Source organism: Vicia villosa, linkage group LG7, assembly GCF_029867415.1.
Source record: "Vicia villosa cultivar HV-30 ecotype Madison, WI linkage group LG7, Vvil1.0, whole genome shotgun sequence".
NCBI lineage: Eukaryota > Viridiplantae > Streptophyta > Magnoliopsida > Fabales > Fabaceae > Vicia > Vicia villosa.
The window spans coordinates 127,252,575-127,266,731 of NC_081186.1; the positions used below are offsets into that span (position 1 = coordinate 127,252,575).

At 31.5% G+C, this 14,157-nt stretch overlaps 1 protein-coding gene across 1 annotated transcript; it reads left to right on the top strand.

The window, feature by feature from the left end:
• The first annotated feature begins 784 nt into the window (after positions 1–784).
• LOC131616781 (CO(2)-response secreted protease-like) lies at positions 785–10,378 on the top strand. The gene is made up of 11 exons (XM_058888224.1): positions 785–988; positions 1,082–1,194; positions 1,297–1,394; positions 2,117–2,272; positions 7,434–7,545; positions 7,631–8,168; positions 8,434–8,534; positions 8,628–8,870; positions 8,997–9,111; positions 9,222–9,438; positions 9,698–10,378. The coding sequence occupies exons 1-11, from the start codon at positions 914–916 to the stop codon at positions 10,243–10,245; spliced, it is 2,316 nt and encodes a 771-aa protein (XP_058744207.1). The 5' UTR covers positions 785–913; the 3' UTR covers positions 10,246–10,378.
• The last annotated feature ends 3,779 nt before the right edge of the window (positions 10,379–14,157 follow it).

A 14,157-nucleotide genomic window follows, 5' to 3' on the forward strand; every position in this document is an offset into this window, starting at 1 on the left:
GACGTCGATACCAAGTGTTGTTTTTGTGATAACATTGAGTCGATTGATCATCTATTTTTTGACTGCCATAAATTCAAAGCTGTTTGGAAACGCATCTTAAACAGGATTGGTTTTATGAGGAGTCCATTGGGTTGGAATTTGGAAATTGAGTGGCTGATTATGGAAACAAGAAAGAAGGGATGGAAGAGACAAGTCTTGAAAATTGCTGTGGCAGAGACGATTTACGAATTGTGGAAGGCACGAAATGAGTATATCTTCTCCCAAAAACAGTGTGAGGATAGGATTTATGATAGAATTCTTAATAGTATTTTGATTCGATGTACTATGTCTAAGAAACTAAGTATACATATGAGATAATATGCTTAGATTTGGTTTACTTTGATGGCCTGGATCCTAGCGATCGGTGTGTACTTATCGATTTTTTGGTGAATAAAGTTTAATGCCTTTTCTTAAAATAAAAAAAGATTTTTTTTCAAATTCATCTCTTCACACACTAGTTCATATTTATGTTTATTTCTAACCAATTTCAAGCCAATTATTCTTCCCAATAACTAAACCTTCCATTTCCAAGGGTTCTTATCAAAAGAAAAAACTCCTATATTAGTTTAATTGATCTTGACAAGCAATAAACCATTAATGAATATGAAATTATTCTACAAGCAGTATCAGTGTTTTTTTTAGTCAACATTAGTATCATCCATTAGTATAAAACTAGTAAACGCCAGAGAGAATAAAGGGAAAAAAACGTTAATAAAATAGTAATACTAGTAACCGTAGTTATACCATTGCATACAAAGAAGCAAAGTAACAAATATGCTCTCACATGCTTCATTCTTTAAGCAAGAAAAAAATTCACACACACACAAGTAGCTTATAAAATGAACAAATAAAAGAGAAATTCTCTTCATCTTCAATGGAGTTTCTTCTTTTCCTCTTTTTAGCCTCTCTTCTTATCTGCAATACAATAATTGCAGATCAAATTACTAAGGTTCATATCATTACACTTTCATTATTTTATTTTGTTATATGATAAATTGATAATTGAGTGATCAAATTACTTTATATTTTATATTTTTTGTAGCCTTATGTTGTTTATATGGGAAATCCAATTTCATCATCAAACAACATTGATGTAGATGATGGACAAATACCTGAATCAGTTCATCTTCAGTTACTATCATCAATCATTCCAAGGTTCTTAACTTACAACATTATTAATTCATTTTTATCCTTTAATTAAAATTGATATTACGATTAATCGAATTTATGGAATGGAAATGTTTTTAATTTTTTCAGTGAAGAAAGTGAGAGGATAAAACTTATTCATCATTATAGTCATGCTTTTAGTGGATTTTCTGCCATGCTTAGAGAGAATGAAGCTTCTGCATTATCTGGTAGTTCATCTTCTCTTTCTTTTTGTTTCTTTTTAATTTTTAACTTTTATGACTCATTGACTTTTCTTCCTATTTTGTTGTGAATACATTGCTTCATATTTTACTCTTTTTTTATTTATCAATATTTTTATCCATGCTAATAAAATACTATTTAATATTTTCTCATAAGAATGTTATAAGTAAATTCAATTTTTTTTATTCATTCAACAATTGATAATTGATGTATTTAATCTTTATAAAAATAATAGAAATCAGATACATTAATTAATCTATTAAACGGATAAAAGAATTAAATTTATTTATAACAGTGATCCGGGAAAAAAGTATATAGTTTTCTAACATATTTTTACTATAAAATTTACATAGCTAATTTTTTTAATGTGAGTAAGAACTCATTTTAAGGATCACAAATACAAAATACTAGTGTCAATTTCATTATAGTGATTTTTTGCTTTAAGTATAATCTGACCAGATTAGTACTAATAATTAAAGAGAATGAAAATTAATTATGATGTTCACCAACCTTAACAATGTTGAAAAAGATGTTTTAAGTTTTAAAGTGAAATACTTTTAATAATAATACAAAGAATACAATCAATAAATATAGAATGTAAATTATTATTTTTTTGATAAATCATATAAATTTAAATAAATAAACAGGCTGTAATATAAATGGTTTTGTCTGGTTTTGAGGTAACTATCAGTTGTTGATTGGTAAACAGGACACGATGGTGTGGTGTCAGTGTTCCCAGATCCAATTTTAGAATTGCATACAACAAGATCTTGGGATTTTTTAGATTCAGATTTGGGAATGAAACCTCCTGTCACTACTCACCAACATTCATCAAATGATATAATCATTGCTCTCATTGACACAGGTGACTCATTTTTTATTTCTAAACTAATGCTCTCATTGACACATCTTATCTTATATTAATGAGTGATTTAATTGACTAATTCATATAGATTAAGACAATTATATTAATGAAAGGGATAATACTCTAATAATCACTTTTATTAATGAAAGGGGTAAAAATTAGGGGTGGAAAACGGGCATGTCCGTCCCGCAAAAGCCCGCGGAAAAATGGGACGGAACGGACATATTTGAGAATGTGGGTCTAAATTCTTGTCTTGTCCCGCAAAAAAGTGAGGGCGAGGCGGAGAAAGCCTGTAGACATTGAACTTTTTAAACTTAAAAATAGTAAAATTGTATGAAAAAACTCATGTCCGCAAAAGCCTGCAAAAAACAGGGCGGGACGGACACATTAAAGAGAGCAGACTTAAAACCTTGTCCCGTCCAACAAAAAAATACAGGCAAAATGAATTTTTCTTGCGGGCTGAACCCGTTTTACCACCCCTAGTAAAAATGAACACATCAATACAATATAAGTGTTTTCTATTATAAATAAAAGAGTGTTAGGACTTAAGGACTATTGTATTTTTATCATTCTTCTGTGACACTATTTTTTATTTTTTTTCTATTGAATGTTAAAGAAGTGAGTCGTTCACTTTTTTTTTGGCTTTATACCACCGGTTTAGTCCGGTTCGGGGGCGAGTTCTGACATCAAGTGGTTCCATCCCCCTCCTGATCGTAGTTGCGGGGATCGAACCGTGGTTCTCCCTACCAAGTCCAGCGCCAATCACCACTGAACCGACTAACAATTGGTAGTGAGTCATTCACTTTAAAAATGAACTGATTAAGGTATTTCTCCATCATCTACATCAATGTTATTTAAAGAAATTGAATTAAAAGTGATATAACTTTTATTAATTAAATTCTGCAATAAAAAGCGGTACAAGTTGTGAAAAATCCAAAACAAATTTCAGACGCACTAAAATCTCAGAAAAAATTTAGAATTGTATTTTTAGAAACGTTTGTATTTTACAATCTAGAAATAGATGTAGAAAAATTAACATCAATCATTATTATGACATATTATTAAAAATGTAACATTACATATGGTTGAAGACTTTTCAATATTTTTATAATATCTTCGGTTGATCTCGCAATCTTCGCATCCACTTCAATCAGACTTTTTGTTTTGTAACAGTGAATGTATTCCACATAAACGAATGATCTTTAGAATGTCTAGGTACAAATTCTTTAGTATGGATTTTAAATTGACAAAACGGATGATCTTTAGGAACATAAATTCAACAGGGGGCTTCTCACCGCTGATGTATACAAAAGCGAGATATGAATATTGAGATATTTTGTGTGTATTTATGCTAACAAGATGACATGCACCAATATTTATACAAGTTTTAGATCAATATGAACCTTAGAAATTCAATCCTATCTTAGAGGATATTCTTGAGACGTATTTCCGGATACACCCTGATTTGTTTAGTAACATCAGAGTGTATACAGAATTATAGTTCCGAATAAACCTAAGTTAGCATTATTTTAGAAAATGGGATGTATCAAGAAATACATTTCTGGATTCACCTTGAACTATTCACACATAACCTCTTATAGAAACATAACCTTTTATGAAGTATAAAATAGATAGAAAATTTTATAAAACTGAAATATATATTAAAATGTATGAAAATATATACAATTTACATTGTTAATATCAATCTGACATTACATACAATATATGTGTCACCACCTAAATACATTGTTAAATAAACACTAAAATACATCAAAACATATGTCACCACCTAAATTTATATCTATAGGTAGTTGACCTTTGACTTTTGCTTATTTGATTCTCTTTCAATCTCGCTGAACTTGGTGAATTCTTCCATCCTATCTAAAAAGCTATCTGGCAAAGTTTCTGCTTTCATTGTGGAATGAGTTGACTACTCTTATGATGTATGTGGTATAGAGCATCCCAATTTCAAATAAAGTTGAACAAAATATAGTGATTTTGAAATCCATCCAATACACATAATGCGCCCGATTTGATTTTGAAGTGGGCACTCCAAAGTGCAAAAAAAAAGCGTTTATGGAGAAGATTTTATTATATTATTTCAGGCATCCATTATGCTTTCCAATATCATACTAGCTTTGGCCATTTCCCATGTTCACCCTTGATTTGTTTGGTCCCTACCACAGGCTTAAGTCTACTTATCAATTTTTCTGTTATGTGATACCTACAAAGTAATGCATGTGATGTAGGAAACATATTGGCAACTAGATTTATTAGTACCGTATCACGATTTGTGACAATGACATTTGACATATTTCCTTGGTCCTTCAACAAAGTATGACACACTTCTAAAACTCGAGTAACAATATCCTCTTTTTCACTTTCCAAGAATGCAAACTCAACCAAAAAATTCTTCTGCGTAGAAGTATCACCAACAATTTCAAAAAAATGGAAGCTTGTAGTTGTGGGTTTTATATGTTGAATCAATAATGAGCACAGTAGGAAATAGATTGAACAAATTTATGGAATCAGGATGACTCCAAAATATATCTCAAAATATTTCTCCATCCCCACACACTATGTACCTAGATACATAATGGCTATCATCTAACAGCTTCAGCAATTATTGTATTTCAGTTTCATCCCCTCTTATCGCCTTATTTTTTTGGGCACGAAAATTGTATACTTTCTTGATATTTGAGATATTTTGAGGTATTTTAAATTTTAAAGTTACAAGTATGTTTTGGGCTACACCATATTCAATATCATGTCAGAAACAATTTCCTTCTCTTCAACCTTAAGGTGACATGCAATGGGATGACCGACTAACTTGTGACACATGTCATGATTATGTATACCACAAATCACATTAAATATCCATATTCGCCATAAGGTATCCGCACAACTTAAAATGACACTCACATTTCCTCGAATAAGTGGCATTACGTTTCAACTTCCACATAGGATTTATGTACTTGCCACTTCTTTCGCATCTTAGTGTCACAAATGTTTGCCTTTTATCAAAACTATTATCTGACCTCCCAATTACAACGGCGAACCCTAATTTGGCAACCTACATGCGGATCCATTGGAGCATATGATCACGAAGACCAAACTCATGTTCATTTGTAAATTATATACCAACATCTACTTGGACATCAAGCGGTTTAACATACGTAAGCCGAATAGTTTTGGGGATAACATTAGAGTGCACCATATCTAACGCCAATCATAACATAATATAAATAAAAACTGACCTAAGTCATTGTGTGCTTTCTTTTGTGTTACACTTGCATATTCTGGCAAAGCTTCCAAACCCGCTTCCACCATATAAAAAATATCTTGTGCACCAAAAATCTGTAGGAAATTTTTTTGTTGTGGATCTTGATATCATGATTTTTACGGTGTCCTAATTTCTATATTAAACAATAAAAACGTATTCGGATCCATATTTGTTATTCTTGTTTCATTTGTTCTCTCCTCTCCTCTCTTCCTTCTTTCTTATGTGTATCTTTGATGATGAAGATACTTTTGTGTATTTGTGAGAAAATGAGAAAAGTTGGCGTTGCTTTACTAAAGGTGCCCTTTTATAGGCACTTTATTTCAACAATCACATTTTATCCCAAGTCATGTCCCAACAGTCATGAAGAGAGAGAAGAGAGATTTAAACTTTATTTTGAATTTCAAAATAAAAATTCCATTATCTTAATTATCCATCAACCTAAATAATCACCACATTAATGTATCTTTTATTTAAAGCCAAACTTTTAATTATATGAGTCATATTTAATGGATTAATAAAATAATCCAACAAAATCACCTTCACTTAAGTCACCTATTTGTCTCATTTCTTGCTATCGAGAACATGTAGGTGTGCTACAAAGTTTTCATGACTCGTCGTCATTCTTGATATCTCTTACAATCACTTGAGTTTCTTAGAATCAACAATGCTCTGATACCAATTTGTTGGGGATAAAAGTTGAGAGAAAAGAGAGAAAATAAGAGAGTGATTGAAAAAGTACATGTGAGAGAATGAAAAGGATTATTATTGCATTGATCAATATAGGAGCTATATGCTTCACTTAACAAATTAACAACAATAACTAGCTCTAACTAATTAACTACCTCTAACTAACTCAATTAGTTATACAAAATTGATTCTAACTAACTCCAACTAACATTGCTCAAATTAAATTCATCAACCATGTCACAGTAGCATGATATATGAATTTGGATAGTCTTATATTAGTATTATTTTTCAATTCTCTTTTTTTTTTTAATATAGTTTAATATTTAGTTGTCATACAAAAAAGAAAAAAAGAAAGAAAGGCAATTTGTTAAGTGTATAACATAAACATTAGAAGTTACAAATTCATGATCCATAGACCCAAAACAAATAGTGTTATGTTATCATATGAAAAAGATTTGTCATAACTTATTGCACCTCTTTTGGGTATTCACTCCCTATTGATGGTTTAGCATCAACATCATCTATTATGCATTGTGGCTCGCAACTAGCTATTATGATTGCTACTACCCACATGATTTTTCATTTTGAAACAAAACAAACAATACCTATTTAATTTTCCTAGTACTTTGTGCTTACTGAAATCTTTACAAGCTTATCTTGGCATGTTACATCATATATTATGGGTTCCTTAGTTTAACAAGTGAATATTTTTCTTATGCTTAAAATAAAGCAGCATGGGTCGTGTGTATGTAGCAGTATTCTTCTTCTAACTTCATCATTAACATTTGATGATATAAAAATGTTAGCAGCATATAGACTTTATATGCTATCACAACTTTTTAACACTAATAAGTTAAAATCCTTCGTAATCATAATCAGAGCCGTCTCAAGTTTTTAGAGATCGTGTTTAGGTTAGTCGCATTTTAACCGAGACAAATTAAATAGAGACTTTATTTAACTACGATTTAATTGTGACGATATTATATGAAGTCTTATTTAACCACAGTTTAATTGTGACAAATTCTGGATCATGTGCGGTCACGCCTTTAAAGACGGTCCTGTTGATAAGCTTCATCAATTACTAATTCATGAGTTTTAAAGACCATACTAGAGTTTTCCTGTTGAATATTATGAACAATTTGTTTGAATATTATTCAATTATATAATACTTATCTATGTTTTTTAATCAAGGGATATGGCCAGAGTCACCAAGTTTCATAGATGAGGGTATAGGCAAGATTCCTTCAAAATGGAAAGGAGTTTGCATGGAGGGTCATGATTTCAAGAAATCTAATTGCAACAGGTCATCACTCCTTCTCTTACAAATTTATGTTAAAAAATTCAAATTGATTATATGCTACATTTGAATTCTCTTGAAAAAACTACAGGAAACTGATAGGTGCGAGATACTACAATACACAAGATGCTTCAAATAGCAACAAGACTCATATTGAAGGAGCCAAAGGTTCACCAAGAGATTCCATTGGACATGGAACTCACACTGCATCAACAGCAGCCGGTGTATTCGTCAACAATGCTAGTTATTACGGTTTAGCAAAAGGAACCGCGAGAGGAGGTTCACCTTCTACTAGAATTGCAGCCTATAAAACATGTTCGGAAGAAGGCTGTTCAGGTTCGACGATACTAAAGGCTATGGACGATGCTATCAGAGATGGAGTAGATATAATCTCGATCTCTATTGGACTTAGCTCGCTAATGCAGTCGGATTATTTGAATGATCCAATAGCCATTGGAGCATTTCATGCTGAAGAAAGAGGGGTTATGGTGGTGTGTTCAGCTGGGAATGATGGTCCTGATCCTTACACTGTTGTGAACACAGCACCTTGGGTATTAACAGTTTCGGCTTCTAACATTGATAGGAGCTTTCGGTCGACCGTTGTCCTTGGAAATGGAAAAGCTTTCCAAGTAAGCTTCTAATATTGTAGATGTAATTATATGAAACGTAACTATATGAAGCACTCACGCAGACACAGATAATGAACACGACAAATGCATGCATCGATATGTAGGTATCGATAATAATTTAAGAAAATAGAAGTAATTGAATGCAATTATATGCATCCGTATGTGTCAATGTTGGATATCCGAAATACCTTCAATCTAGAGTGTCCGCGCTTCATAGCTAACTATAATATCTATTTCATATACTAATCTTTTCATGTGTCGCCAGGGCGCTGGCATTAACTTCTCAAACCTTACTCGCTCAACAATGCATTCTCTAGTCTTTGGAGAGGAAATTGCTGCCAAATTCGCGCCAACATCAGAAGCTAAGTACGAATTCTAATAGTACTAGTTAACAACTTTTTTGGCTTTAAAAATCCCGACAGAAGAAACGTATACCAAGTGTTTTTTTATGAATTGCAGGAATTGTTATCCTGGATCATTAGATTATACAAAAGTAGCAGGCAAAATTGTTGTTTGTGTTAACGATGACCCGAATATTTCAAGGCGCATCAAGAAGCTAGTTTTACAAGATGCAAAAGCCATAGGGATGATACTAGTCGACGAGAACAATAGAGATGTTTCCTTTGATGCAGGTGCATTTCCTTTCACGGAGATTGGAAATGTTGAATGGCATCAGATCCTTCAGTACATAAACTCTACCAAGTAAGCATGATCAATCTTTACATAAACTCTACCGAGTAAGCCGTTATTTCAGCAATGAGAGTAAATGTAAAATGCATTGACATAATAGGCTAGCTATATTCTCAGACTATCTTGTTTCTGTTACAGGAATCCAACCGCAACAATTCTTCCAACAACAGAAGTTCCTAGATATAGGCCTGCACCAATTGTTGCATCCTTTTCTTCCAGAGGTCCTTCTAGCCTTACAGAAAACATTCTCAAGGTAATTTTCTACAACTCGCTCCTACATGCAGTTCATTTAGCTATGTATCAAGAAACACGCTAGCATGTCGAGAACGGTGCACTTACTATTTTCACTAATCTGTTGTGAAGCCTGATGTCATGGCTCCAGGAGTTGCCATTTTGGCTGCCATGGTTCCGAAAAGTGATGAGCCAGGAAGTGTTCCAATTGGAGAAAAACCATCTTTATTTGGCATAAAATCCGGTACATCTATGGCATGCCCACATGTGACAGGTGCTGCAGCATTCATCAAATCAGTACATGGAAGATGGAGCCCTTCCATGATCAAATCAGCATTAATGACAACAGGTTCTAGACCAAAACAATTTTCTAGTATTTTGATTTAGCATTGACACGTGTTAGGCGTACCGACATGTATCAGTGTTGAATACCACCATGAAACTAATATATATGTAGTTAGTTATATTCAATCGCTCCTATATTCTCAAATGATTACCAGTGTTAACGTGTCAATATCTCTGTCTGGTCTAGTATCAAACGTGTCCGTGTTGGTGTCTGGTGTCTATGTTTCATTTACTTATGTTGTTTTGCTGATCGCTTTTTTCAGCTACAACATACAATAACATGAAGAAGCCGGTGACCAACAGCTCAAACTACATTGCCAACCCACACGAAATGGGAGTCGGAGAAATCAATCCACTCAAAGCTCTCAACCCCGGTTTAGTCTTCGAAACAAATATCCAAGACTACATCAGATTCCTTTGTTATTATGGCAACTCAAAGAAAATCATTAGCTCAATATCTAAAACCAATGTAACTTGCCCAAAAGCCTCTCAAGATCTTATATCCAACATCAACTACCCATCAATCTCTATACAAGCCCTTAAAAGAAATCAAAAAGTAAAAGTGATCACAAGAACAGTCACCAATGTGGGAGCTTTTAATGCCACATATGTTGCAAAGGTGCATGCACCAGAAGGAATGGTTGTTAATGTTTTCCCTAACAAACTTGTGTTTTCGGAGAATGTTGAAAGAATTACCTATAAAGTGTCATTCTATGCCAAAGAAGCTCATGGTGGATACAATTTTGGGTCTATAACATGGCTTGATGGTCGACACTATGTTCATACAGTATTTGCAGTCAAAGTTGAATAATTTTTTCACACACACATACACAAATACATATTCCAATAGATTACCTAATTATACATACATAATTGATTGTATTTTTCTTTTTTAACATTTTGTATAACCTTATGTTGTGTATGAGAATGAGAGCTATTTTTATTTACTAGATTCTATTATTCAAAAATATGAGTTTCTCAAAGAGATAATTCTTCTTGACTATCAATCTCTTGCTCTATATCACTGTAATGAGGCAACTATAATGTTACTGTGTCAAATTAAAAGCATAGTAAATTATCAGCTAAAATATTAATTACACTACATTCTTCCTATAGTAAACCACAACTCAATAGGGAACAACAAAATATGATAGGTTGAGGTTTTTTTTTTTAATAGTTTGAAAACATTTTTCCTTCTGAGACGAATAGTCCTTAACACGAGTTAGGCTTTGATACCGCTTGTTCGACAAGTAATTTCAAGTACAAAAGGTGTGAATGAATTGTGGTATTTAAAATTCGTAATTAATTTTCTCAATTAAGATCGTATTAGTAATTTTTAGGTGAGTAATTTACGACAGAAATAAAATATTGAAAGAAAATTGCAGAAAGTAAAAGGATATGGTTAGAAAGCCCAATCAATTGACACTTTATGGTAATCGATTTGAGAAGCTTGACGCCCATATTTTCACATCATATCCAAGTTAAACGTGTGCTCCAAGGCAATCAAATCCCTTGCATTGATGATAAACACTCAAAATCCATAAAGATTTGATTAACCAATAAAGATTTGATTAACCAATCGATTGGCGCCATAGCCAATCAATTGACACACCCAATATAGAATGATTTGATTTTCAATCAACACAATCTCCAGTAATTGCTTTCCCAAAATATACGACCAAATAACCAGAAGATGTATTGTAAATAGGTATTAATCTCTCATTCTTTTGCATTGCATATTTCTCTTTTAAAGTGTAAGTGTGAGACTGTTCTTTTGAAATCATCGTAAACTCTATAAGACTGGTGGAATACTATAATTTTTTTTATTAAAAAAAATTATAGTCTCCAATCAGTCTTCTAGGATTTATGACAACTTAGATGAGTAACTTAACCTAATGGGTGATGTAGTTGTCCATGAGCTTAACTTTGAAAAATAAAAGCCCTTTCTCTGACAACATAATAGCAAGGCTTCCTAAAAGTCAGATGTCATAACTGTAAGAAAGTAAGATATTGTTATCAAAACGACGTAGTGGGGAGAACGAGGAGAGACGACAATTTGTTAGGGTTAGGGTTGTTCATGGTACAATTTGTGAGACAACTAAATCTAACCGAACCAATTCATAGAAAAATTTCACTCAAACTGAACCGAACCGTTTCAATTTATTAAGAATCGAAACGAATCAAAATTATTGGTTTTGTATAACATTTCGAAATTCTGAACAGTTAGAAGATAATTTTTCCCAAACCAAACTATTTATTAAAGAACCAAACCGTTAAATTATTTTTTTAATTTTTAAAAACTTGTTATGAGTATTTTCCATTTTAAATTTTAATTGGGTTCTAGATCTGTTTGTGCATTAATGTTTGGTTCACATATTTTGGCGATTCAGTTAGGCACTCTCAAAGATTTAATTAATCTGTTATCATTTGAACTATTAAAATTTTAATTCCCACGTGACAAAGATCTATTGAAAGAATTGTACTAAGTCGAGGGAAAACAAATGGAGGGGACTTCTATTCATAGTTTTTTTAATCTATTTTTACAAGTTCTTCAAAATAACTAATTTTATTATTGTATTTTAATTTAAAATTTAAAATATAATATAATAATAATATAGACAAATTTATAACATGTGATATAATCTTTTAACTAATTTAAAATTTAAATTTGATAAATTAGATAAATTTAAGACATGTAACGTAATCTTTTAACTAAAGAGGCTTTTTAAGAGAATAGACATTTTTCTTAAAAAAGTCTATAGATATTAAATAGTAGACTACTATTATTTGGGATGAAATTAAACATGTGTTTAAACATGCATATATTATGCCATTTTTGCAGTTAGAGCTGTTAATATGGGCTATCCGGCTCTAAACAGGTCTACCCATGCGGGCCTCAGACTTTCTAAGGTCGAAAATATCCATTTTTAAATGGGATTTAGTTTTATTACCCAGGCTCAACCCTGTCTGAGCTACGGACTACCCAGCTCTAAACAGATCCATTCCTTAAAAAAAAAATCTTCATTTTATAAGTAACCATGCAATAATACTTGTATATATATTAGGATTTATAAATAATCCATATAAGTTAACATTTAAAATGTAAAACAACACATTAACTTAATTCAAAATATCCAAAATACATCAAAAATCATCCAATATAGCACTCAAAATTAAATAACTTGTTCCAACAAATTTTAAGGTACAAATGTTCATGATAACACAAAATATTCATGATAACATAAAATAACTTTGTTCCTTCCAAGATAACACAAATTCAAATAGTCCTAACTCGACTCACAACATCACTTGAGTTTTCTTCAACGACATTCAAATGATCAAATGTGTTGGATGCTTGCCCACTTCTATCATCTTGATTTATATTAAGGTCGTTATCAAAATTTATAAAAGAATAAAAGTATTCGTTAAAAATTATTAAAAGAATATAACCAAGTTTATAACATGCAACATTATGATAATACTAAAAAAAATATAAGCAATACTAAAAAAATATTAGATGAATGAATAACATGCAATATTAGAGTATTTGGGTTTGGTCTAATTAAATGTTTTCCTTTTGTTTAAGTTTTATGGGTTATGAATGGATAATTTCTAATTATATTAAAATTTTTTAATCTTTTTTTAGGCCGGCGGGGTACCCATAGTCCATACAGGCTTGCCCATATTTTTTAGAGCTTTTTTTGCCGGGCTAAAAAAGGCCCGAAAATAAATAGGCTCAAAACAAAAAGCCCAGGCCCTAACTTTTTTCGAGCTTGATGGGCCGGTCCATGAGTTTCGGTCCATTTTGACAGCTCTACTTGGAGTTACAAGTTGTAGCGTTTTTTTAGATAAAAAACAAAAATATACAAAAATATTGTACACATACAATAATTAAATAATTCAACAATTATATTATTAAATGATAATACTTGCATATAACTGTTTTACATTGCAAAAAAAATTATATATTTTTTATAGTTTAAAATAATGTATTGACAATGTAAAATAATTTTACATAAACAATCAATAAAAATATAATTTATTATATATGATAAATGTGTATTTTTTTCTTTTATTTTTAATCTTTAACACCTTTTATAATTTTATTCTTTTCATTTTTCCTTTTAATATGTTTTGCTAAATATGTTTCGGAAAGTTAATAAATATATTTAACTTTTTAGAAAAATAATCTTAAATACTAATTGTTTTTGCAAAATAAAAAATGAAAAAGACGGTTTTTACAAAGTAAAAAGTAATTGATTTTCAGAAGAAAAAAGAAACAAAAAAAAAGAAGAAAAATAATGTAATACTCCACAAATCTTCTGGAAACTGGAAAATACAATTGAAATCGTTACTCTTCAGAATATTTTCACTTTACCATAATTTCCTCTCTCTTTCTCTCCTTTACAATTTCAAATGCCTTCAACTATATGCAACTTTCGGTAATTTTTCTCATACCCTTTCACACTAAATTTGATTTAAAATATCCTTTATTGTAGCATCTTTCATTCTAAGAGTTACAATTGTATAAATTTTGAAACATGTAAGTCAAGTTTGAAACATGTAAGTCACCCCAAACAAGAAAACACTTGTATAGAGATAGTTCGTCAAAAGGACGGTGACGTCTGTGATCCTCGAATGGGCACCATACGATGTTTATAAGTGTCAGCTGGTCCAAGACCAGTCTCAGCTCACCCACCTTCAGGGCTCCTTGCTTGTATGA